The sequence below is a fragment of the Arvicanthis niloticus genome, chromosome 16 (genome assembly GCF_011762505.2).
Source record: "Arvicanthis niloticus isolate mArvNil1 chromosome 16, mArvNil1.pat.X, whole genome shotgun sequence".
Classification (NCBI taxonomy): domain Eukaryota; kingdom Metazoa; phylum Chordata; class Mammalia; order Rodentia; family Muridae; genus Arvicanthis; species Arvicanthis niloticus.
The window spans coordinates 63,773,264-63,801,251 of record NC_047673.1 but is presented as its reverse complement, the minus strand read 5'-3'; the positions used below and the strand labels follow the sequence as shown (position 1 = coordinate 63,801,251).

Below are 27,988 nucleotides of genomic sequence, written 5' to 3'. Positions count from 1 at the left end.
ATTACTCAGCTACTAAAAATAATGAATTTTAGAAATTCTTAGGTAAAGGAATGAAACTAGAAAATATCACCCTGAGTGAGGTAACCCAATCACAAAAGAACACCATGGTATTTACTCACTCATAACTGGATATTAGTCCAAAAGCTTGAAGTAACCAAGATTCAACTCATAGACCACATGAAGCTCATGAAGAAGGAAGACCAAGTATGGGTGCCTCGGTCTTACTTAGAAGGAGTAACAAAATACTCAAGGGAGCAAATATGGAGAAAAGGTGTGTGACAGAAACTGAAGAAGGGGCCGTCTGGAGACCATTCCATCTGGGTATCCATCCCATGTGCAGTCACCAAAGGTAGACGCTGATGTGGATGTCAGAAAGTGCATGCTGACAAGAGCCTGATATGGCTGTCTCCTTAGAGGTCTGCTAGAGTCTGACATATTCAGAGGCAGATGCTCACAGCTAACCACTGATCTGATCAAGGGGTTCCCAATGGAGGAGTTAGAGAGAAGACTGAGGAGTTGAAAGGGTTTGCAGCCCCATGAGGAGAGCAACAATACCAACCAACCAACCAGAGCTCCTCAGGGTCTAAACCACCAGCCTGGGAGCACATAGGGAGAGACCCATGACTCCATCTGTATATGTAGGGGAGCATGGCCTTGTTGGGCATAGGTGGGAGAGGAGATTCTTGGTCCCATGAAGGCTAGACACCCAGTGTGGGGGAATTCAAGGGTGGGGAGGTGGGAGTGGGGGTGTAGGTGGAGGCACATCCTCATTGAAGCAGGAGGAGGGGATGGGATGGGGGTTCCTTGGTGGGGGGAATGAGTTAAAAGGATAAAATCTGAAATGTAAATATAAAATCCAATTTAAAAAAATATCAAAATATAAAAAGAGAACCTAGTTCTTCCACTACAACAACTCCTCAATACCCCAACAACCTAGAAAAGCAAGATTCAGATGTAAAATCACATCTCATGATGATGATAGAGGATTTTAAGAACCATAGAAATAACTCCCTTAAGGAAATACAGGAGAATACAGGCAAACAGGTAGAAACCCTTAAAGAGGAAACACAAAAATCCCTTAAAGAATAACAGGAAAACACAACCAAATAGGTGAAGGAATTAAACAAAACAATCCAAGGTCTAAAAGTGGAAATAGAAACAATAAAGAAATCATAAAGGGAGACAACACTGGAGATAGAAAACCTAGGAAAGAAATCAGGAGTCATAGACGCAAGCATCAGCAACAGAATACAAGGGACAGAAGAGAGAATCTCAGGTACAGAAGATACCATAGAAAACATTGACACAACTGTCAAAGAAAATGTAAAATGCAAAAAGCTCCTAACCCAAAACATGCAGGAAATCCAGGACACAATGAGGAGACCAAACCTAAGGATAATAGGTATAGAAGAGAGTGAAGATTCCCAGCTTAAAGGTCCAGTAAATATCTTCAACAAAATTTATGATGAAAACTTCCCTAACCTAAAGAATAAGATGCCCATGAGCATACAAGAAGCCTACAGAACTCCAAATAGACTAGATCAAAAAAGACATTCCTCCTGTCACATAATAATCAAAACTTCTGATGCACAAAACAAAGAAAAAATACTAAATGCAGTAAGGGGAAAGGTCAGGTAGCATATAAAGGCAGGCCTATCAGAATTACAGCAGACTTCTCACCAGACACTATGAAAGCCAGAAGATCCTGGGAAGATGCCATACCGACCCTAAGAGAACACAAATGCCAGCCCAGGCTACTATACCCAGCAAAACTCTCAATTACCATAGATGGAAAAACCAAGATATTCCATCACAAAACCAAGTTTACATCATACCTTTCCACAAATCCAGCCATACAAAGAATAATAGATGGAAATTTTCAACACAAAGAAGAAAACTACACCCTCATAGAAGCAGCAGGAGGGGGAATGGTATCAGTGTTTCTGAAAGGGAAATTGGGAAAGGGGATAACATTTGAAATGTAAGTAAATAAAATATCCAACAAAATAAATTTTTTTATAGTGAGGCAAATTTTTAATAGATAATAAGATAAAAATGTTTTCATAATTTTTAGATGTTCAGTGTGGATATAAGAAATATGAATTTCTTCTTATTGATATAAAAGTGAGATGAATATTGTTACTTTCATAGGCATCGTGCCTGTATAATACATTTAGGAATACAAGGCTTAGACCCAGTCCTTCTTTAACTTTCTTAAGTAATTTGAGATGGTTAGCCTGTGAATTAAGGGCCTATAGCAAATTCATGGCTTTGAATTTATTGCTAGGGTATTTTCTATATTTTATTTAGAAATAGCTGAGAGGAGTTAACAGACAACAGTCTAAATTACCTTACATGGATAGTTGGCTTTCAAAATGTCAGAAGTCCACAGAATTGACATGACTAACATTAATGTTCATTTTGATTAGAGACCTGTCTGCTCCCGAGAGCTTCCTGTCTTGGATTCTAAGAAGAAATTGAACATCTTTGGAGTTACTCCAGTTGAGGTGAGACAGCCATTAGGCAAGAATTGCCTCTTTCCATCTACAGACAAATTACTGCCCAGAAAAAGACACACTTGCAGAATAGTCAACTGATTATATCTGCCTAGACAGAGTAATCAGCCCTTAATAATTCTGCAGCACTAAGGTCTGTCAGATGATCCTGGGCCAGAAGGCTGACGATCAGATGCTCCACCATTCTGTAGTGTAGGGAATGTCCAGGTGTTCAGCAGTCTCTATAAATTGGCTAAGTTTTAGAAGATATGCTTTGTGCTTCCCATAATTTTAGTTAACTTAGCTGTTCTGGATTTCTGACGGGGTTGAAAACTTATAGTCTCCTAGTCAATCCTGGCTATTTACTTTGAGAGAAAAGATTTGAGTGGATGGTTTTTAGCTGACATTCATTCTAAAGCCAAGAAAAAAGCCAGGTTCAGAACTAAGTGTTTTAATTAGGATAGATGACAGAGGTTCTGGTTAGTCAACAAAATGATGGACTGGGTATTAGGACTATCTTGTACCTCACTGGTACAAATTGGTATAATTATGCTCTAATTCTATTTTGAGAGAAAAGTTTTATTTTAACAGGAATGGTGATATGTAGGAGGAGCTAAGGTGAGAAGAAGAGAAGATATAAGGAGAGGAGGAGAAGAAGGAGAGGAGAAGCTAGGTGATGAGAGAGAGAAAGAGAGGGGTGGGACATGGAGGCAGATATTCACGTGTCTCCACCAGTCAAAGATAGTTGATATATCTAGGTTGGGTATTGGGTTATACTTCTGATTGAGCATTACCAAACTTATAAAGCCTTTGATTAACATTTTTAAAAAATTGTATAAAAGCAAAAAGGAAAATGGGGCATGGGATAGAGGTTTTCTAGGGAGTGTAATTGGGGAAAGGGGATGGCATCTGAAATGTAAATAAAATATCCAATAAAAAGAAATATGAATTTCAAGTTTTTATGTCTATAAATTAAATTATGTAATAAGGGGTCCCCACCTGCTCAGAGGAGACAGGGAAAGGGGATGAGAGAGAGATTTAGGAGGAGGTAACAAGCAGGTAGGAGTGAGCGGGATATAAAGTGAGTAAGTAAAAAAGATAAAAATTTTAAAAATTAAAATGATATTAGAATACAGATATGTTCACCTAGTTGTACTTTTTATGGCCGATTCTAGTGAGGAACTGGATAGCTGTCACAGAGGCCATATAGGTCAAATAGTTTAGTATGACTAGAAAGTCGAGCTCTGGCTCTCACAATCTTTATGACCCCACTTACCCCACTTATGTTCTCTGAGCCTTGGGTTGAAGAGTTCTTTTGTAGATGTATCCCTTGGAGCTAGGATCCATAACTCTGCATTTTGATTTGTTGTGATTTTCTATAATGATAAAAATTTGCTGGGTTCCTAGTACCAGGATTGATTTCATTTTTGTTTTTGAGTGGATGTTAAATTCAATTAGAGAACTGTTGGTTACCACTAAGGTATTCATGACACTACTTTACCCTTAGGTAAAGTCAATTGTGCCATGGTGGTCAATTTTATGGTTTACAGGCATCATACCTGGGTGTACTGATGGTTGCTTCCCTCTTTTATAAGCTTCTATAGCCCTTCTGGTACCATGAAAGATAATCTTTGGGTAGGAAACTATCATGACAGTTCCAGCCCATGGGCCTCTGGACTCTGTCTAAAGTGCATGGTATTTTCTGCAATAGGGACTTACCTTCACCTGGTTGGGGCAGAGGTAGGGGGCAACCAAGGGCAATAGCAATAGCCTGTGGCTTTTTGGAAGTCTCTTGGACAACCTTAACTGACCACTCAAAAGGAAGTTTTTCAAGCCTGGTGTTGGAGTTTTTGTTAGATGTTTCGTTGTTGTTACTGTTGTTTTCTATACAACTGACAAAGGACTAATATCTAGAATACATAAAGAACTCGAAATGGTGGAGACTTGGGGGTGGGCCAACTCAAATCCTTGGGTCTGGGTGGTGGCTGAGCTGGTCAGTTTACCAACAGGTCCTTATCCACACTACCAGGGTGAGATCTTTAGCAGTGCTCTGCCTAACCCACCCAATACCACCATCAGCAGGAGGCAGGTCAACTCTCCCATTCTCATGTATTCTGGGCTGGTTCACTTGCATTCACACCTGCAGAGCCAGCTCCACTGGGCTACCCAGTTGAGGCAGGGAAGCAGCAATGGTGTGGGCTAGCTCTCCTGTTCTCACACCCTTGGGGCTGGCTCACTTGTGCCTTTTTCATCAGGGCCAACCCACTTTGTTGCCCAGGCAAGGTGCAGGGCTCACTTTTCCACCACTGAGGGACAGGGCTAGCTCTCCCACCAGTGAGGGGCAGGAACAGTTTTCCTGCTCTCGTGACCCTAGATCCAGGTCTCCCTTGCCACCTGAGGCAAGGGACAAGAAGACAGAGACAGAGATCACCTCCGCACTCAAGCCACCTCACAGTAGATGAGTATCAGGGTCAACTCTCACACACTCACACCCTCAGGGCACAGATCACTGATGACCCTGCTACTAAGGCCAGAAATCTGTTGGGGCACATGAAAGTGCTGTTCCTGCTGATCCAAAGCTGAAGGATCTCCATGACACAAGACAACAAGACAACCAGGAGGACTCTTGTTGCAGACCCATTATTGATGTTGTGACAGAAGCCAAAACTTCAGACCAGATGCATAACTCATTGGAACAAACATTTGCAAGTGAAGATGTGTGAAAAGAGGGGTATACTGTGTGACACACTGTGAGACACTACAACTTCTGTGACAGATGTTTTTATGTTTTGTTTTGTGTGTGTGTGTGTGTATGTGTGTGTGTGTGTGTGTGTGTGTGTGTGTGTGTGTGTGTGTGTGTGTGGTTTGTTTTTATTTAATTTGAGGGCATGGAAAATGAGTAGAACTGGAGTGTGTGATGTGAAACTCACAATGAATCAATTAAAAGGAGAGAGCAAAAGTGAGAGAGAGAGAGAGACAGAGAGAGAGACAGAGAGAGAGAGAGAGACAGAGAGAGAGAGAGAGATTTAGGAAATGGGCCTAAGGCTTGAGCCAAATGTTCTCAAAATACGAACATGTCTAAGAAACATCTCAAAAAATGTTTGTCATCCCTAACAATTAAAGAAATAAAAATCAAAACATCTTTGAGATTGTATCTTATCCCAGCCATAATGTCAAAAATCAGAAAGAAAAAAAAAACCAAACACAAATGCTGGAGGGGATACAAGGTACAGCAAAAAAGCCTCACTCACTATTAGTGGAAATACAAATTGATCCAGTTACTCTGGAAATCAGTGTGGGGAATACTCAAGTGGCTATAAATGAATGTACCATATGGTCCAGCTACACTACCCATCACATACATCCAAAGGACACATCTCCACAGATAACCGGTTCAGCCATGCTCTTTGCTGCTCTATTCACAGTAGCTAGGAAACAAAAGGAAGCTAAATGCCTTTCAACCAATGAACGGACCATAAAAATGTGGAATATATACACTGTGCAATACTATTCAACCATAAGGAATATAAAATCATGACATTTTGGAGTACAATTCCTGAAATAACTGCAGAAACTAGTTTAAGAGTTTTAAGAGTAACTTTTATTCACAGGAGGTAATTGTCATCTTGGAGGCTTATTGCCTGTGTCTACTAACCTAGGCCTAGTCCTGGAAGCTTCTAGCTTCTATATTCAAAACTCCTCTCCACTCTGATTCAATATGGCTTCTCTCAGATTCTCCTTAATTTCTCTGCTAGGCCTGAAACTAACTTTGGCAATATGTTCTAACCTTCTGGCTCTTTCTCATTCACTGGCTCATTCTGTCTTCACCTATGTCTAGCTTGTTTTTGTACAACTAGCCCAGTAAAACTGTCCTCCCTGCCTCTGCACTGTTCCTCAAGTATCTTCCCATTTCTCTCCTCTTCTCATGAGAGTTGGGCATATCATATTCTGTGAGATCTTTTTCTTATTTGTCATTTTGTCTGCCACTCAATTAGACATCTTTCAAATATGGGTGCTTCCTTCTACAAACTAACATTACCTTCATTGTTTGGGGTTAAAGTTGTGTACAAAGTGCATATCTGTATTCCAGCCAGAGGGATTAAGGTGAGGGCTAAGGTTGAGCCACACAACTAGAAACAGATTTTTCTAGTAAACAACACAATCTCGGGGTTCACTGCGTGATCAAATATCCTGTAACATTAGAGGAATTTCATCCTATATGAGAAGATCAAGGAAGACCTTCATGCCTTTCCCATAGAAGCTCATCTTTCCCAGGCCTATGCCTAGACTTTCTTCATGCCCACCCAGTATAGTGCCTGAAATGAGTGTAAGCTCTCCTTATGGCTGAGGCTCTCTGAAGATCTCCATTCTCACGACACCAAGCTCAACCTTGGGCAATTCATTAGCATTTTAACTTAATTATAATTTGTGGGTTGTCTGGTATTCACTACCTGCCCCAGGTAGAAAACATCTCCATCTCCTCACTCTCTGATGGTGTTTGTCTTTCCTTAGGTTTCTGTTGTGTGCTTGAACTGCAACCTCAGCTCTCTGGGTGGAATCTAAAAAAATATTGCGACCTTTGCAAATGACCTAACTTTTTTTTTATTGGAGGCAGTCTATCCTGGGAAAGAGAACAGCAAGTAATAATAGCAAGTGGTCATCTCTGAAGATATACATACACGTAACATTGTATACATTGAGCAGGTTGTATTTGTGTATGTATGTAGATATGCATATATGCTTATAGCAACAATTAATGAAAAAAGAGGCCATGTATTAAAAAGAAAGCAAGAAATGGTACATGGGTGGGTTTAGAGGGAAGAAAGGAAATAGGGAAACAGTATCATTATATTATAATATCAAAAATAAAATATGTTATAAAAATAGAACAGCTACAAGCTTTTGGTAACTTTCTGAATCCTGAGTAAAATCATATTTATTTATTTCTCAACAATCTTTCTTCTTTAAAACATAATTCTTCTATTGAGTCTTTGGGAATTTCACATCATGTACACTCATTTCAATATCACTCATTTCTTAGCTCTCCCATATCTACCCTCCACCCTTGTAGCCTCCTCTCCAAAAGAAAATTTAAAAAATTAAAATTAAAAAGATATCACCAACCTCCTTCTCTATCAACTGCAGGCTCTTTTCACACCAGCCACAGCTGCCGCCTCTCCAATCCTGCCACACTTACACCCTCAACTTCTATGTAGAAAAGAATAATAGCCCAACCCTTAGACAAAACAATAATTTAATTAATAATAACCTTATATACATATTTTCAGTTGTTTTATTGAGTGTTTTTCCTTTTCTAATATAATAGGATAATGAGGCTGTAAACTGCTATCCTCAGGTAGCTCAGTCTGGTTCAAGAAGCAGCATTAAGATTCTTCAGGAAAATGCTTTTTAGGTGAGTTGACTTCACTCCACACTTTTCATCTCAGTTTTTGGCTTTGCAGCCTTAATAACCTAGGTAGGAAAGAAAGATGAAGACTGAAATATTGTTGATTAATTAATTAACTATCCTCTACTTCCATTTACTGTGTTCTCCTGAAACGTGCTTTTCTTCTCATCAAATCCCTCCCCCCCGCCCCCCCGTTTCTCCATGTCGCCTCTTAATTCTTTCATTCTTGGATGACTTTCCTGAACTATATCTGCTCTAAACACACACAACACATGCCTACCTAAGAAGGATGTCTGTGAAGACTTCTCAGGTCCTAATCTAACAACAATCTATATAAACACAGTTGAGTGGTGAGGAAGAGAGGAAAACACCAATGGGGTCATCAGTATGGGAATGTGATAGTTGACTTCGATGCCCTGGACTTTAACAGATGCAAAGATGGATGCCCTGGCTCAAACATTTGTTGTCAGGGTGTTTTATTGTCTGACTTGACTTTTAACTGCATTTACCAGAATGATGTACGCAACTTTGAACAAGCTGCCTTCGTTAGATTTAGACTGTATTCAAGAAACTTATTGTGGAGTTTTTTCAGAGAGAGAGTAGGGGAGATTGTGTGTGTGCATATGTGTGTGTGTGTGTGTGTGTGTGTGTGTGTGTGTGTGTGCTTTTTTGTGAATAGTTTTGTAATTGTGTATCTCGGATATGTATTTTTCTAAAGAGAGGCTCCTCAGGTCTGTGAGATGCAAAAGCACCACATATCGGCTCTTCTCTGTCATATCCTGTTCACTGGCTTTCTGACAGATAACATAAAACAATATCCTCTTTTGAGAATTTCCATACCTTAAAGAAGCTAAAAGGTCCAGATTTCAACTGAATTTTCTCTCCATTTCTTGACACCTCAAAGAATGTAAGCCGAATCTTGTCTCCTTCCTCGCATTTTGTTTTGCTCTGGTTTCCAAGCAGCAGCACCTCCATTGTGTCTGTTTTATCATGTATACTATACAGTACTCTACTGTTATGCTCTGTTATCTGTGAAAGGAAAATATGAGTCAGGTCCTGCTGAGATGACTATGGGAGAACAGCACATAAATCAGTTATCAGACAAGAAAGACAGGAGCAGCTTTCCAAAAGAAACATAAGGAATAATTCCTGCTTCCACACTAACAGGCTTCTACCTAACAGATACTAGCAAATCTCAGTGGGTGGGGGGAGGTGGGGGGGAGAATTTTATTAAAAGCATGTTGCCTCTTGTGACCTTCTTTCTAGTCCCAAGTTCTTTTCTTTTGGGAGGCCAGGATAGCTCACAGAAACAGCTAGTAGCAGGGAGGTGGGGCTTCTCCAGAGCTAGCACACAGGAGGCAGTTATGTGGTTAGAAGGAGAGTCACTTAAGAAAACAAGTACAGAGAATTAACAATAAAAGACCTAGTGAGGAAATCTAAAAGTTAAAAAGTCAACCATGAATAAAATATCATTCCCAGTCAAGTCCAGATTAGAAGGAGACCAGACACTCGTCAGTTATTCAAAATATCAGTATTTAAATGTTAGTTTTATTCACTAAATGAATACACATTAATGGGTAATTGCTCAAATGGAAGGCTCAAAACTGAGGGGGAAAATGAGCTGTTTTTATGCTTTAATTTTCCAAGGAGGACAATTTCCTCCTACCTTCTTTTCTGACAAGACTAGAGAGGCCGTCCTGGTTACTAGGTGCAGAAATCAACAGGTTTCCTGTGGTTCTTCAGTATCTTACTTAGGCCAGAAAACTGTTCATACAAGACTAGGGTTTTTTTTTGTTTTTTTGGTTTTTTTTCCTGATTACTGGTTTGACTGAAAATGGTCCCCACAGGATCGTAGAAAGTGGTAGTATTTGAAAGGATTAAGATATGTGGACTTTTGTTGGAGTAGGAGTGGCTTTGTTGGAGGAGATGTTACTGGGTGGGGGAGGGGCTTGATGTTTCAGAAGCTCAAGTCAGGTTTTCTCTCTCTCTCTCTCTCTCTCTCTCTCTCTCTCTCTCTCTCTCTCTCTTCCTCCCTTTCCCTCTTTCTCTCACCCTCTACTTTTCCCTCCCACCTCCCATCTTCAAACCATCCCTGCACATCAGTCCTCTGCAGAATACTCAAAACAAAAGTGACTTTGAATATAAATAGTACATAAGTACATAAAAGCAACACAGTGGAAATGCCTGTGCTTATGTTTCAGGTGCTACAAGGATTAAAAAAAAAATTAAAAGTAATTTTTAAATCAGACTTTCAAAATTAAACTTTTGCTTTGTATGGTGACATGCACTCAAGAGTGGGTCCCAGCACTCAAGAGGTAGAGGCAAGGAATCCCAGTGCATGCCAGACAAGACACAGATACACAGTAAGTCCCTGTCTCAAAAAGCAAGACAATCAAAAATACAAAATAAAACTCTGTGAGCTTTGTACACAAGTTTTGGCAGATTATCATCCTACAAATCCTTAACTTTGTAAAATTGTTTTTTGCAATTATTAAAATCATTTAAAATCAATTTTTAAATTTATTTTAATTGTTTCAGATTTTATAAAGAGTGAAAAACATTGAAACTTAATTTCTAAAACTTCCATTAAAGCTTAGAATAGGTGTTATATATTATATTATTCTTACTGATCAATATAATATAGGATCTTATAGGACTATAGGATATATAGGAACTTACCTTCTGGACTTTAAACAGCCCATTCACAATTGTTCCACATGGCTGAGTTTTCAGTTTACTAATCTTGGGAGTTTCTCCAGCTTTCTTAATAATGGTATTTGGGACACAGACTTCCTGGTTAGACTCAGCATCAACCACAACTGAGGAACTGGTGACCTCCATGAAGTTACTGTGCCAAAAGTAGTTTGATATTTTTATTGTTTTCTTTGGGATAAATTTATCTTTAAACTGTGAATTTAAAACTATTACAAAGAAAAATTCTTTCTCTGTGGCCACTGTTGCATGGAATATCTCTTGTTTTCCTTTCTGGGTCTCACACTCAAAGGGATTTATAGCTTTCAGCACCATGACTATCAGTGGATCTTTCTGTAAATCTCTGATGGCTTCCTGTTCTCCCACCATCTGTTTCTTCTGAGGCTGTGACAAGAGAGAAAAGATGTTAGCTATGGATCCACACTTACTCATTTGCAGTAAAACCCTAGAAAGAAAAAAGCTGAATTGAAAAGAAAATGAAGATGTTAGAAAGAGATTAGAGACTTGAAATTATCTAGATTGAAAGAACATCAAAGATATATTTTGTGCTCTTTATTGTTCCTGGCTCTGGAGACAAAATTCCTGAATCAGAATCCTTCTTTGCTATGAAAAGAGTGTGTCAGAAACCTGAATCAGGGACTGAATCTGACTCTGTCTTCTTGTGATTTTATTACAGCATATTTTTCCCTCCAACACTGAGCATTTATTTGACTCTTGTATAAGGGTGAGGCAGCTCACTGATGTGCACAGAGCTCCTGAACATTTCCAGAAATATTCTCAGGCATAATAAAAATACAGATCACTAAATGTGAGCAAAGAAAAAAGATCCTATAAAGGAATTTAAAAAAAATAAAAATGAGAATCAACTCTACCTTTGTAAGTTTACTCTTAGAAGAGTGAATTATTCTTAGGACAAATAAATTCTCATCTTGCTTTTATGATCTTACAAAGAACATAATTAAGAACTTAATTAAGAAATTAAGAGCAATAGAAGACAGTGTTTATGTGCACAGGAATGTGCATGTCTGTGTGTTTGTCCATGCAAGTATGTTTTAGAAGTATATATATTAAGGCTTACATAAAAATTTCATCTTATTATTTATAGTTATACGTCATCAAAATCATTTAAATACCAAAAAGAGATTTTGTCAAATAAAGTCTAATAGCACAACATAAAAAAGTTAAATATTTTATAGTAATAATATAACAAACTATTTTAATTGATTTAACAAAGGATAAAGTATAATGCACTTTTTATTGGATAAATGCAAAAACAACCCACATAAACACACTACTGGGACATTGCTGTTGGTAAATGATATTTTCTCTACACACTAAGATTGTGCTCATTTTAATCTCTTCTTGTTTTTGTTCTTCCAAATTAAGAAATTAAAAACAAGAAGAGACTGTGTATGTGCACATGCCTGTGTGTGACTGTGTGTTTGTTCATGCATGTGTATGTGTTAGAAGCAATACTGTTTTAAAAGCAATTAACAATCCATAACCAAATGGAGACCCTGAGAAAGAGAGGCACAGAGAGTATGTTTTGAATTGGATCTCTGGGAGACCTTAGGATGTGAGCCCATGAGTCTATCTGGTGAACAGCACCTCACTCTCAATTTGATCCAAAGCAGGAAAGTGTCAAGTTCACTGACAAGTATTTTAGAAGTTGTCTTCAGTCCTAGGCATTTTTATTGGATTTTGCAGAGACTATACAATATGCATTTTTATATCTGCTTACTAAAATGTAACATTTAAACTTGGGTATTGTTTTCTTGACAATTCTGGAAATTTCTGAGCCAAACACAGAAGAAATGGGTGGGTATTTTAGAAAGAATGGTGTACATACCCTAAGCTGATTCCTCTATAAAGTTATGTGACACTTTCTTTACAGAAAATGAAATCACAGATACTTGGTGGATTTTGTGCTGCATCCCTACATGCTGCTTTGTCAGGACTAAGGGCCAGAGAATCTCCTTCAGTTTTATTCCCTCTGCTACAAAGAGCCATTCCACCACAATGAGAGAAGGCACATAGTGACTAAAGGGACTGTCTTTTCCAACCACATTGCAGCAATCCTGAAGGGCATTCTTAGCTCCCAAGTCTCCTGTGGGACAGGTTGAACTGAAATTCCATTGAACTAGAAACTCTCCCCATTCCCTGTCATCCTAAACCTCATCACAAGAACTAATGTTGAAAGCACCCTGAAATATACTCACTGAAAAATGTCCCAGCAGAGTTTTCGCCAAATAGAGGTTAACATAGCAACACGTTATAATGTCCAGAGCACGGCAGAAATTAAAAACCTCCTGGGCATGGACACTGATGAATTGGAGTGACTTTTCTTTTTGTAATGCAGACATATTTTTCCTATCATAACCTTGATTTCTTGATTTGTATGCTCTGAGACAAAGAGCAGAAGGCTTCCTGTGCTGGATGAGAGGGATAGTGATGACAGGATGCTCTGATAAGAGTGGCACTAGCTTACCTTAGCTTGAGAACAGACTTCTATAGTCTTCTTGAAGTCTTTGTCACTGCAGGTGGCAGAGGCAACAGAACATTTTTCAGCTTGACTTCTATTTTCTTCCTTCTGTGTTTCTTTCTTCTTTGTCTTTGTCATGTATTTACTTTCAGCTGAAAAAGAAAGGAGATAAAGGAGGAGGAAGAAGAAGAAGAAGAAGAAGAAGAAGAAGAAGAAGAAGAAGAAGAAGAAGAAGAAGAAGAAGAGGAGGAGGAGGAGGAGGAGGAGGAGGAGGAGGAGGAGGAGGAGGAGGAGGAGGAGAAGAAGAGGAGGAGGAGAAGAAGAGGAGGAGGAGAGGAAGAAGGGGAGGAGGAGGAAGAGAAGGAGGAAAGGGAAGAAGAGGAGGAGGAGGAAGAGAAGGAGAAGAAGAAAGAAGGAGGAGGAAGAAGGAGGAGGAGGAAGGAGGAGGAAGAAGGAGGAGGGGGAGGGGGAGGAGAAGGAGAAAGAGAAGGAGGAGAAGGAGGAAGAGGAGGAGGAGGGGGAGGAGAAGGAGAAAGAGAAGGAGGAGGAGGAGGAGGGGGAGGGGAGGAGAAAGAGAAGGAGGAGGAGGAGGAGGAAGAGGAGGAGGAGAAAGAGGAGGAGGAGAAAGAGGAGGAGGAGAAAGAGGAGGAGGGGAGGGGGAGAAGAGGGAGAAAGAGAAGGAGGAGGAGGAGGAGGAGGTGGAAGAAGGAGGAGAAGAAGAAGAAGGAGAAGGAGAAGGAGAAGGAGAAGGAGAAGGAGAAGGAGAAGGAGAAGGAGAAGGAGAAGGAGAAGGAGAAGGAGAAGGAGAAGGAGAAGGAGAAGGAGAAGGAGAAGGAGAAGGAGAAGGAGAAGGAGAAGGAGAAGGAGAAGGAGAAGGAGAAGAAGAAGAAGAAGAAGAAGAAGAAGAAGAAGAAGAAGAAGAAGAAGAAGAAGAAGAAGAAGAAGAAGAAACAAGAAACAGACACATTAAAATCTGTGAGTAGGCATGGCTGAGAACTAGAATTCTCGTTAGAATTCTAATTTTAATTACAATATCATTAACTTTTAAGAAAATTAGAAGGGAGGGAGCAGCAGGGTGATTGATTAGGAGTTTCCTGTCTTCAGGTCCTCACAAGAATATAGAACATGACTATCCACAAACAAGGCTCATTGGGGGAAATCTCCGAATGCAACAGAGATGCCATCTAGAATATTAAGACTGAGAAAAGCAACTCTAAAGGTGGAGAGGAATGTTTTCATTTTTAACCATGTTATCTTCTCCCAAAATGGGACAGTACTGTGTAGAGAGAATCCCATGGCCCTACACTTCCTATGGTGAGGATGAAGGGCAGGAAGTAAGCATGTGGCACCCCAGCATTATGTAGGCATTGTAGAAGGCTTATTCTCACCTCATCCCATGAGAAATATTTAGTGCATTGGCAAGACTGGAATAATGGGGGTTCAATTAGAAATAAACAAAATGAAGTGGGTCTTACTGTGACCAATACATGTTCAGCCTTATGGAGTCATCCAATCAAACAGAATATCCAATAGCACTTTTAAGAGGCTCACATAACATGTCTGTTGGCTTTGAATCATAGTCAACTTTCCACTCGTCTTACTACTCTGTAAAAGGCTTGAGACTTGCTGGGTGAGGGTATACACATATGCACATGTATGGAGCACAGCATTCAAATCTGCCTGACCTCCACTGTGGAATGCTGACTCCACCCAGCCTAAGAGCAACGTATCAGGCTTCCTGAAGGTTATAGGTAATATCATGCACATAAATGCTTTTGAAAGGAACCATCTGACCTTGCTAGCCACAGCCTATTGAGAAAATCAGCCCACTCAGCCCCAGTGTTTTAAAGAAGAAAGGGCTTCTTGTTAAAGGCAAGTGTGTCCAATATTTCTTTGGAGTAGAGCATGTGGTCTCCTCATACCTAGTGACCAAGAACTGATAGAACTGGGATAAGTTTTGAGCTAAGCCTGTGATTCAGGTGAGCCCAAACTGGGGGAAAAGTCTGAGATTTTATTTTATATATGGACGTGTGGTTTGTGGTGTGTGGCATGGTGTGTGTGTGTGTGTGTGTGTGTGTGTGTGTGTGTGTAGTCTCAGGCCATGCCCATTCCAGGTGACCCAGCAGCAGCATCCTTCCCATCCTCAGAACCCAATCTAAGTCCATGCATAAATAGAGAATCCACGTAGCAATGATGCCCATTTGATACCTAACTTACTTAATTAGAGATGATCAAAGACTCTAACCAGCAGCTCCACTGGTCTGTTAGCCCAGTTAGTGATCTTACTAAACCAGGCAATGTAGCTAATATTTTTATTTGACTATAGAACACAGGCAGCAGCATGATCCAATCAGAGAGCCTGAGAACAAAGTGTGTCCTTGTAAATGATACCAGCTGACATATGCAAAGTACAGCCTGTGTTAAAGAATAAGAGGAAGTGAAGAGGGAGTAAAAGAGAAGTAGAACAAGGACCAGAAAAAAAAAAAGTCACTGATTTCTTTTCCTCAAATGTGCAGACACCAATCCTTTATTTTATTCTGAAAAGGAAACTTCTTGTCCTGACTTTTAAGTGACCATCTATTAATATGATCAGTGTTTAATTACTTAAGGAACTTATAGGGAAAGATGTGGTAAGAACTTTTTAGATGTGGTTTCTCACAGAATCTGAACCATCGAGAATGTTCATGGATTTTATTTTGTTAGAAATCAAATCATTTAATGTATATGGCTAACAATCATCACATAATATGTATTCTGTCGCTCTATTTCAGACAACAGAAAGGAACTGAGTCTTGGTCAGGAATCCTATAGGGACCTTTATTCTCTTAGGCATGTCTAATCTATGGTCTCTGAATCACATGCGCCCAGGACAGCTCTGAATGTGGCCTCATGCAAAACTACAAACTTACTGATTTGGGGTTATGTTTTAACTCCATTGTGCTGTTATGGTGTATAAACTTTGAAAATGGCAGTGGCATGTCATTAATATCGAAATGACTAAATATATTGGCAAGAAGTTCGACTGGTCTTCCAACGGTTATTCTATGAAATTTTTCTTTTCTTTTCTTTTCTTTTTTTCGATAAACGTGCACATAAGAGCATCCAGTTTCTATTGACAGTACAGGAGAGGAGAAAGGAGAGTTAATGGAGCCCAAGGGAATAAACATTCCATCCTATTCCATCCTATCAATCACTTTGACCTTTTTTTTTTTTTTTAATGTCATTCACAGTGTTGTTTGGAAATATTTGGAAAGGTGTCATCTTCCTGCTAGATACCTCTCATTTTATTTAATAATACAATGCACACTTTTCCTCTAGCTAAGATCATTGTACTTAGAGAACTTGCTTAGATTTGCTTGGCTTTGTCATACTAATTTGCCCCCCATAATTTTTCACCTGTTCTCTTTCTCAAGCCTTCACTAAAGGTTAGGACGCTGTTATCATTCGTCAATGACATTGTTTAATTTGTTCGGATTTCTACCACTTTTCATGAGGCAAGGTCATGACATGCTGGACCTTTACCAGAATAAATACGAGGTGAAACTTCTGGGAAACAACCTAGAGACCAGTGTTCTACCACAGCAGCCACTGGCCTCACTGACACAGCTTCGGCTGAGCTGGCTGGAGGCTGACTTCATGTAATGCTTCTAAGCTGCAAAGAAACTAACTTGACTTCTAGGTCAGCAGTCACTCCTGAGTTTTCAACCAGGTCTCAAAGTAGATCTTTTGAGCTAATCAAGCTGAGAAAAATCCCACCATCATTACAACAGTAAAATGGATGAAATATTTTTAAGTAACAGGGTTTTATGTCATCCTTTCCAGAAAAAAAAAAAAATCATGAATAGGAATTAATTTCTGGGGTTGAGGGGATAACTAAAAGATTCTATCAGACTTGCTCGGTCGGGTTGCCAGTAGAGGAATAGCGGTGACTGGAGCAATGATGTGTTCTTACTGTCACCGTGTGGTCAAATGTAAGAACTACACTTTCTGTCCAGTGTCTGCCACTGTTAAAAGTAATCATGATCAGGCCTTGCTCTACATTCCTCAAAGTCATAAAACATCTTATATCTGTATGTGATTTTACTCTTATTTCATCACTTAAATGGGGGAGAAATGACCCTCGGGAAGACAAGCCCCTCCTGCTGCATCACACTCATCTGCTCTGCAAGCAGTTAACATTTTGCAGCTTCTGTGTTACACAATGTCCCCCAAACTACTGCCTTTGGGATCTCTCACTTTAGGGAATTCCCTTGATGCAATATTCTTTTATAGGCTCTTATTAGTTATTTGAACACAAAGGACATGCCACTTGTTCTTACGGAGCAATCGGGAACTTAACATGCATATAATTGGTGGAAATTGGAAGGTTGTTTATTGAATGCAAACAAGTGCTTTGTATCCTGGAAATTTATAATATCATCTATATTGGAGATACATAAAGGAATGGCAACTCCACAGAGTAGAAGCACAAATGTTTTCTAAAAATGACTGACTGGGAACACGGCAGAATGGCTCAGTGCAGAGGGAGATAGTTCGTGGCAAACTTAAACAGTTCTCTGGTTTGTCTGTTCAAGGCTGTGTTTTCTTAATGTTACAGCCAGGCCTTCAGCAAAGTGTGAAAACGTTATGTACTGTGTAATGGGACCTTTACATTAACACTGACATGCCATTTCCACAGTTTCTACAAGTAGATTGAAGACAAAGTCTGGTGAAGAAAGAGACGAGGGTGACAGCCTTGACTACTGGCATCAGACATGGCTGAGGAATTTGTAACATGCTGTTTAGTGATTCTTGAGCAGGGGGGCAAAAGCCCTGGTGATTAAGCAAACTAATTTTCTACAATGCAATGTAGAAGGACTTCATTTCTCTTATATCATGAAGGGGGGGGGGGCACTTCTACACACCTTCTTTCTTTTTCTCTTCAAGAGCGTTTGCAATATGCATATAATTCAACTTCTGGAAAATACAAATGGCCTTCGTCACCGCAGACTCTGCACCTGCACTTTGAATCAGCTGCTCAGCTAACTCAGTCCTGTCTGCAGTGTTCAGTTTACTCCTGGCAATAGTAAACTCAGTCAAGGCAAGGTACTTGAACCGTTTCAGTTCCTCCTCTGTGATGTTATCCAGGCCAGTCAACAACAGCATTTCTCTATATTCACGATCCATCTCACAGATCCAGGGTCAGCCTGAAAAGAAACCTCAACTGTAAGATTACAGCACTCTATGCAATTCTACATTCAGGATATACAGAGTGAGTGGTTAACAGGAAATACCCAAGATGACAGAGCAGTAAGAGAGCATCAGGTGAAACATGAAAAATGAATCACTATGCAAGATGGTCACTAGTGTCACAAAAGGATCCCTTCAAAGGGCATGTGATAATTTAGGAAATTTTAGTGTCTATGTTCCTGTCCCCTCTAAGACATAGGATATGGTACCATGTGTATACTTCAGGTATATAATTTAAAGCTTTAACATATATACACATGAAATACATTTACCAGTTCATTCACTCAAGGACCACATTTTGGAGTCCCATCTTTTCAAATTCAAGATCAGAAGATTTTTCTCCTGTGTTCTTCTCTAGAGATTTTAAAGGTTTAACTTGTCTATCTATGGCCTATTCTGGATTCTTCTGTATGTGGTATACAATTATACAAAGATCCTTTTGTTCACATGGCAAGAATTTTTCCATGATTGTATGGAGAAGACTATGTTTCTTCATCTACCAAAAATTCACTTTCCCAAATATAGTTGGTCTATTTAAGAATTCTTTCTCCTGTTCTTTAGTTTATCTCTCTAATTAATTTAGGATGTATGTGGTATTCTGAATGGGAACATTCAATAAAATGAAGATGTCAACTTTGTCAGTTAATATACAGACTGCATGCAAAATCTCAGAGAAATCTAAGGATCATTCTAAGATCTGCATGAAAAGGTAAAAACAAAAATATACAAAATAAGTCAAAATATTCACCAAGTAGCACTATACTTACTACCTATAAATACTTTTATAAAGATTTAATAATTAAGAAAATCAGGTGGTAAGTAGAGAAATGTCAGAATAAAATCAGAACTACATATACAAAAAAACATGGCATATAAACAATAGGAAAAATCTGAAAGAAAGAATGACAAGCAAAGAAAAGTACTCAGGATAATATGTGTAGAATGATAATAATTGATATTTATTTTATATTACAAAAATAAATACTCACTTAGATAAAATACCTAAATAGGAATAGCAATACAGTTGAGAAACACTGGATTTTTTCTTCACTTTACATTGAGAAAAAGGAAAACTTCCTAAACAATGTACATAAAGGACATGTTAGGAAAGCAAGATTATTAAATTTCACTGAGTGCATACTCTAACTTTCTTCATAAAAATACAAACAATGCAAAAATCAACTAAAAAGGTCCAAACTGGGACTCTACCACCTTGAGTGTCCATAATAAATAAATGTCTTGTTTTCAGAATATATTTAAAAAAACACATATCTGTGAGAAATTATCAACTGTCTAGATGAAAAGTGGTAAAAAGAGATGAACAATGTGCTTCAGTATCTGATAACGACGTGTGAGAATATCGTTGATATTGCTAGTAATCTGTTACTTTGGAGAGAAAAAGGTAAAAGAAATATGACCAAGATTGGGGGGGGGGGGTTCATGAGAAGAGAATGACTGGCCAAAGACCGCAACATTTCCCACCAGTGCAGACAATGTCAAAGAACTCTATAGACTACAGTTAGTGAGACATTACCACTATCCTGGTAAAAATTGGGCAGGTAAGGAAGAGATCAGAGTGGCTCTGCTTACAGGGTTGATGCTCATACTCAAAGCCTAATACTACCATAAGCATCCTTTCCAACGTAAGAAATACACCCTAAATAGCCACAGTGATAAATCTGCACCAGTGCACCAGTCCTTTTGATAATAGGGAAGAAGGAAATCTCCTCTGGCTTAGTATATACAGTATGCTAATCACCTCAGCATGCTTTCTGCTGGTCTGTGTGAAATTTTAATCTTCCTACACCCCTCTTCAATAAAAACATAATCACATTTAATCACATTTTATATGAAAAATTAAGACACTGATTTCTCCAAAGGTTGTTTATCTTATTTACATACAATTTTTCATTTTACTAGATAAAAAGTCTACTTAAAACGTTGTAAAGTATTTGTTGGGACCAAAATGAAGCTCAGCGGTAGAGCCTTGGACGCCTATGCAGGAGGTTCTGGGTTCAGCTGAAAGAACCACAAAACATAACCAGTGAAGTGTTGGTTAGTGGGTGGATTATACACGAAGGCACTGCACTCCAACCTGATTGGCAGCCACATGGCCAGCAATAGTAGCAGCTGCAATCTGAAAGTACAGTGCTATGCCATGCAGAATGCTTACTCAAAGTGCTCAGTAGGGAGCCTGAGAGATGGAAAGGGAAAAAAAGATTTATACAATAGACTGACTTGTTTCTGAATCAGGAGGAATGTTACCACTACATGAACATGCCCTGTATGGCATACCTGCAAAACACCAGCTCCACAGCAATTGTAGCTTAAATTTGATATTCGAGGCAGAAAGACTTACCTGATGCCACGCAGCTTATAAAGGATGACTAGATGGATTGACCTCAAGTCTTCTGAATCCAAGCCCTCTGCTCTGTCTTTTGCCAACTGCCTTTGTATTATTCACAGAATGTGTAATAATACCTTTAAATTAGAAACAAAACAACAACAAAATTCTAATGTTACTGGAAGATTTATTTGAAGATATCCAATTCCTTAAATACTCACATGTCACCCACTTGAAATATTAATAATAATGTAACAATTGCCATCTTTTCCCTTGTGAAAACCATTTATCTCTCTTCACGGTGTATCAGAATAGCTGAAACCCACCCTCTCTGTAGATTTCTACTCAACCTTCCCTACATATATTTTATAAAACTAGAGCTGCTCCTGCTCCTCTCTGTTAACACAAACTGATTCCTTTTCCTCTCCGATTGTCTAGTTAGCAATACAGTAGTTTTGTTTGCTTTGATTTACATTCTGTGCTGGGCTGGAAGTGGCTTGTGGGCAAGGACTCTGTTGTTCATGTCTGCAGGTCTGGCTCCTGAAAGAGCATCTACGATATATAACAAGCATTCAACAAACATTTATTGTCTGAGAGACCATCATGTCTTGATCTCATTTGATAGTAAGAAAAGACACAATGAAGAGATGGGAGGGAAAGATTGTCCATGTTGACACTCCTCCAAGTTCATAAAGTGTAGAGTGAGACAGAGTGAAGGAATTCAGCCCAGGCCTTAGTCTTTAAACTCAGTACCAGGCTATCATAGTGAATTATTACTGGCTGGGAGAATTCTGTAACCCTTTCCGGAGGCTAGACTGAACAACTGGAACTGTATAAGCCTCACTTCCTCTAGCTCTCCTCCTTGGATCTGGGTAGGACAGAAGGATGAGCAGAAAAGTCTCCACCCATAGGCAACATGGCCCAAATCTAGCCCAGAATTCTGCTTACTGCAGTGGGAAGTAGCAACAAACAGAAAGTAAAGCCTTTTAGACCCAGGCCACATCTCACAGATGAAGCCTTCCAATATGCGCTGGAATTAAACAACCACCTGCATGCCAGTAGAACAGACTCAAGCTTGGCTAGATTGTTGCCAGCCTAGAAATAGACAAGGGACATACACCCTACTCAGATTTTAGTTTTCTCTGCTCGTGAGACTCAGGTGTGACCCAGGTTAGTGCTGCCCTTGGTGGACCCTAGGCTTGGGCATCTGCTATCTTCAAGTTAGTGTTACCAGACATATCATCAAGCACAAATTATCAAGATCAGTTGACACAGCTTACACCAAGCAGGAATTTGTACCCCACTGGAATGTCACATTTTGGTCTGTGTGTCTACTGGTATGGCATAGACCTAGGTGCATTCAGCATGAGTGAATTCACCAGAAGAAATAGAGAGAGAGAAACGAGACTCCAAAGCTAACTCACTGGTTATTGCCAATAGTAGACCTAGCATCCTCTTCAGGAAGTAGCTATTGAGGGATTGTAGCAAAGAACATGTGTTTCAGAAGCTAAGAAATGATAATTCTTGAAGTTTTTTTTTTTTTTAAAGAATCAACTGTGCCTCTTGTTTGTTTTGTTGTAATGCAACCTAAGGTGAGGGCTACAGATATGCCATGGGGTTAGCCATGTGAAGTAACAAAAAGAGTGACAAGGAAGGGGTGATAGAAGTTCAACCAAACTCTTGCTGTAAAAGGGCCAGAGAAATCTGATAAAATACAGGGTAGGAGATGAGGTAGGAAATAGAGAAAGTGACTTATTCTTGCTTACTTGCTCACTTTTCTAATATGGGAGGAATCAGACTTGTTTCCTGCTGATGAGAATGATCTAGAAGGGGGCGAGCTGTGGTATAGAACAAAAGGAAAATTGCTACTGGGAATGAATGAGCCTGAGGATGGTTCCTCTGGAACACACCTTCTGAAACAAAGGAAGCCCACTCTCCATTTCCTGCATCTGACATCTGCTGTGCGGAACAGACACCCACCTTCCTCGTGCCAAGATTTTTCAATTCTTCAAGGATTTCCAACAGTGTTCACTTGCTGCCTACAGCTGACAGCAATACAGCTAGACAGACACAGACCCAAATCCTGGCTCTGCCATTTATTGGCTGTGTGACATCTCGTAAATTACAACCTTCTAAAGGGTCCATATCCACAAGTGTAAAATGGGGAAAAGGTGAACATCTCCATTAAATGACTACTGTTATAATGTCATGCTACTGAATCAGGACTTATAATAGAACCATGTGAGAGTAATCAGTGAGTCAAAGTCAGCTATTAATATAAAACTAATAGACAGGATTCAAAGTACTGATATTGTACAAGAAATATCAGCTTAGCCTTGGATGGGAGGTGAGAACTTGTGTTAGGAACTGAGGAAAGAAGGTGGATGGGTATTTTTCCAAAACTACGTTTTGAAAAGGCAGAAGATGAAAAATATGAGGAAAAGTGAAGGTGCAAGCTTGGAATCTTGCAAGCTATCTTATTGTCTGGGCTAAACCAGGAGGCTCGGGGGCAGACATGTCAGGTGGGAGACTCCCAGTGCTGGATGAGGGTTTAAGTCACTAAGATACTGGGCTACTGCCATAGGGGCACCTCAGGGACTTTGCATGAGGAACTGCAGAAAATGTCAGTCTCCTAAAAGGGCTGGCAGGAAATCTTTAAGAATGATTGAAGCTCAAGAGAAATGAGTCCAACCAAGAGATGCCAGGAGACAGAGCTGCTGGAGTGACAGTAAAGAAATTGTCTACGCCCAGAGCTGATGTCATGTGCTCATGTTCAAACCCTCAGAGGATGAGCAACATGGCTGGTGCCCTCAGTCCTCTCTCCTGTGGAAAAAAAACCTATAAAATCACCCTGATTCAATGCTCTACTTTGCTTCTCATCCCTTGTTTCCCAACAAGCATGTGCTGGCTCCATCTGGCACATGAAGCTGTTTTACAGTACTTCTGGTAAGCACTGACCTTCGCCACAAAGCACCACAAAGACTCCTATGTTCACAGCTGGTAGGATCCAGCTAAATTAGCTGATAGTCTTCCATTCATAGTCACAGAAAATAAATTCTCATAAATGCTTCCTGTTGATGCATCTCAAAGTTACAATGACGTGAAGGAAGAAATGAGCAAGTCTGTAAGGATAACAGAGTTGCTGATACCTGTGTAGCAAACAGACCTAAGGTACCACCTGATTTCTGGGCAAAGGTGAGGATAAAGACTTCAGGCCATGCTGATGTACACAAGTTTGACTCTACAGTCTATGCTATACGAGTGTTCATGTCCAAAAACCAAACCTAACCAAACCACAACCAAACTGAACTAAAAGATTTGTTCATCTCAAACAAAATGCGTATAAAATCCTTCATATTAACTCAGACTCCTAAGTCCAAATTCAGAGTTTCTGATGTGAAGATCTCATTTCTAATTCAAGGCATCAACAATGACGATATGCATGCTTACTGTGACGGATTAAAAAGTGAGAAGGTTCTATGTGTTGAGTAGCTACCTGAAGTCATGAAAGTAGAGATTCAATTAAGAGTATACAATAATGAAAACAGTTCTAACAGAAACCAGCTCCAGAAGCCATGAGGACAGATGAGGAACCTCTAACCATGCTCCACGAACACACAGTCAGGCAGTGTAGACCCCTTTTCACTCTCACTGAAAACTCATCGCTATACGTCCACAGATGTAATCTCAAAGAGGACTGTATCAATGAGTCATCCATGTCCATCACATTCTGTACCTTTCTGTGCATTACTTTTCCCCACATGTGTGATCAACCACTGTTTCAAATGTATGTATTTAATGTGTGAGTAAAACCAGAGAGTATTATGATGGCTAAACTCAGTTCTTAACTTCATGAGATCTAGAACCACAGGAATATGGCCATCTAAACATGCCTATGGGAGGTTATTTTGATTAAGTAGCTAAGGTGGGAAGATCAGACCCCATTCCCTGGGCTGGGATCCTGAATATGGATGCAATGTGAACAGCTCCCTGAATCTCCCAGCACTGTGACTGTCCTGAAGTGACGGACTGTAACTTCAAACTGTGAACCCATATTAAACCTTTGTTCCCGAAATTGATTCCGTTGGGGGGATTTTAGTAAAGCAATGGAAAACAGGAAAGGCACTTAAAAGAAAGAGACAAGGTAAAGGGTAAAAGAAAAACATAGTCAACAAGACATTTAGACAGAAGCTACAACAATGAAACAATACTGACAAATGTGATAATGAACAGATTAGCAAAAGTATTTTTAAAACACTGAATGCCATAGAAGAAATCTTGTTAAAGTTAATGGAGTGTTATAGAGTGCAGCTGAAGAACTTTGTATAAGTGTAGATGGAGGACAATGGGATAGAGAGAAGAAAAAACAAGAAATATAGACGGTGAACTACAATAAAAAATAACTACCTAATATGGATTCACACAAGAGTGAGCAGAGAAAGCAGGAGAAACAGAGAGAGATTGTCTAGGGTCAGAGAAAAAGCTCAACAGAAGAGCTCCAGCCCAGCAGTGCAATGCCCTAGAGATGGTCTCCAGTCCTTCCTAACCAATACAATAATGGTCTAGCTGGATGAACAAGGGCACAACCAAGGCACATTGATTTTGTTTTGCTTTTTAGATTTATTTTTTACCAGACTTTACTTTACAAAGCAGCTTCAGGTTCACAGCAACACAGAGCTAAATAATATAAACAACCCATGTGCCCCCATCTACCCCATCCATATATAGTTTCCACTATTACCAGCATTCCCAAGTGGAACCTTTGCTAAGATTGAGAGACATACACTGACACAAGTTTATTGTTCAAAGTCTTCAGTTAGGCTTTGGTCCTAGAATCAAATATGTCTGTATGGATGAGGAAATGTGTAATGATGGGCAGCCACCTTAAGCATACATCAATTTCTGCTTAATCAGGTTTACCTACCACTAACTGGCAACCAGTCTCCATCTTTCACCATCTCCCTGTCTTGGTTTGTTTTATTACCTTTGTCAGAAATTAGTGTATGTAGAATCATACAGTACTCAGCCTTTTCAGATCTCTCTCTCTCTCTCTCTCTCTCTCTCTCTCTCTCTCTCTGTGTGTGTGTGTGTGTGTGTGTGTGTGTGTGTGTGTGTGTGTATTTAAGTTCTCTTTGTAGGTTTTTGTTGTTGAAACATTACTTAATTTTGGTGTTGTCTGGACAAACTATCCTCTGAAAATTCATTTTTCCTCTGGGATAATATTTTGGTTACTCTCAGATTTAGACAACTATCACTAATACTGCTGTAAATATCCATGCACAGGTTTCTTTGTGCATAGCTTTTAGTTCTGTGTATCACCAAGGAGTGTGATGCTGTATAGTGTATATATAGTAAAAGCAGAGGTGGAACCCACCAACAATGTTCCACTTTGCATTTACCTTATCAATGAGCTAGCATTCCTGTTGGTCCATGACCTTGCTAGTACATGGTACTGTCAGAGCTCTGGACTGCAGCCAGATGGAAGAGGAGCATGTCAGGTCCTTGCTTATGCTTTATTCCTTTGCTAATGGCACATGAGACAAAGCATCTCTTGACTTAGTTGTCTGACATTTATCTACTCCCTTTTGTAAGGTGCCTGTTAAGATATTTGATCCATTTACTAATTTACTTCTGGGTGTTTTCACAACTGAAATGAATTCTTTATGTATTTTTTTAACATAAATAATGCATCCAAAATGTCCTTGGCAAATATTTTTAATTGTTCTCGTGCAAGTGTGTGGAATAACAGAACATTTTGTTTCACTGAAATTTTCACTTCTTTCAGAGGTTGTGGTCTTTGGAGTTCTGTTTAAATCCTTCACCATATATATGTGCTGGCTGTCTATAGTATTTCACCTATGCTATCTTCTAAAATTGTTCAAAGGTTTCCCACTAATTAAATTATTTATTTAGAGGGAAAATGATTGAGAGTGAAAGAGCAAGGGTGAACGGAAGAAGGGTCTAGAAATGGAGAGCAAGAGTGATTCAGTGGGAGAGCAAGCAAGAGAGAGGGAGGGGAGGGAAGAAGGAGGGAGAGAAGGGGTATGGAGAAGGACAGAAGGAGGAGGAGTGAGGGAGGGGGATTGAGAGAGGAGGGGGAGGGGAGGGGGGAGAAAGCATGTGTACTCCTACTACAGTGTCCATGTGGAAGTCAATAGATACTTGCAGGAGTCAGTTCTCTCCTTCCACTACATGGGTTCCTGAGACTAGACTCAGGTTGCCAGGATTGGCATCAATCACCTTTACCTACTGACTCAGCACCTCTCAACCTACATAGATGTCAAGGTACATCATTTCTCAAGAGATAATGTTGGGTATTCATTTGCAACTTCTATTTGTTTATCATTTATAAATTTAAAAAGTAAATGACTTTTGCTTTTTGGTTTAGTTTGGGTTATGGTTGTCTGGGGTTTTTGTTGCTTTTTTGTTTTGTTTTTTTATGTGAAAATCTTTATTGAATATTTTATTTACATTTCAGATGCTATCCCCTTTCCCCATTTCCCCTCCCTAGAAAACCCCTGTCCCACCCCCACTTCTTTTTGCTTTTATACTATTTTTTAATGCTAATCAAAGGCTTTATAAGTTTGGTAATGCTCAATATCAATCAGAAGTGTAACCCAATACCCAACCTAGATATATCAACTATCTTTGACTGGCAGGGACACGCAAATATCCACCTTCCTGTCCCCCCTCTTGTCACCTAGCTCCTCCTCTCCTCCTCCTCTCCTTACTCCTTATCTTCCTCTCCTTACTCCTCCCACCTTATCTTCTCCTACATATCACCCTTCCTGTTAAAATAAAACTTTTCTCTCGGAATAAAGTTAGAGCATACTTATTCCTAATTGTACCAGTGAGGTACAAGATAGTCCTAATACCCAGTCCATCATTTTGTTGACTAACCAGAACCTCTGTTGTCCCTCCTAACTAAAAGACTTAATTCTGAATCTGGCTTTTTTTCTTGGCTTTAGAATGAATGTCAGCTGAAAACCATCCTCTCAAATCTTTTCCCTCAAAGTAAATAGCCAGGATTGGCTATGAGACTATAAGTCTTCAACCCCCTCAGAAATCCAGAATGACTGAGTTAACTGAAATTATGGGAAGCACAAAGCATACCTTCTAAAATTTAGCCAAATTATAGAGACCACTGAGCACCTGGACACTCCCTATACTACAAAACATTGGAGCATTCGATCTTCAGCCTTCTGGCCCAGGATCATCTGACAGACCAAGTGATGCAGAATTATTAAGGGCTGATTACTCTGTCTTGGCAGATATAATCAGTCGACTATTCCACAAATGTGTCCTTTTCTGGACAGTGA

General features: G+C 39.5%; 1 protein-coding gene across 2 annotated transcripts in view; it reads right to left on the bottom strand.

Moving 5' to 3' along the window:
* Nucleotides 1–7,413: 7,413 nt before the first annotated feature.
* Nucleotides 7,414–27,988, bottom strand: part of Aim2 (absent in melanoma 2) — a 42,759-nt gene continuing 22,184 nt past the window's right edge. For both annotated transcript variants that reach the window (XM_076914530.1, XM_076914529.1), the window contains 6 exons: nucleotides 20,685–20,806; nucleotides 18,001–18,282; nucleotides 13,103–13,248; nucleotides 10,582–10,998; nucleotides 8,743–8,931; nucleotides 7,414–7,967 (listed from right to left, as the gene is read on the bottom strand). In XM_076914530.1, the coding sequence (XP_076770645.1) occupies nucleotides 7,920–7,967; nucleotides 8,743–8,931; nucleotides 10,582–10,998; nucleotides 13,103–13,248; nucleotides 18,001–18,262 (1,062 nt within the window). In that variant the 5' untranslated portion in view covers nucleotides 18,263–18,282; nucleotides 20,685–20,806 and the 3' untranslated portion in view covers nucleotides 7,414–7,919. The remainder of the gene's footprint in view (nucleotides 7,968–8,742; nucleotides 8,932–10,581; nucleotides 10,999–13,102; nucleotides 13,249–18,000; nucleotides 18,283–20,684; nucleotides 20,807–27,988) is intronic.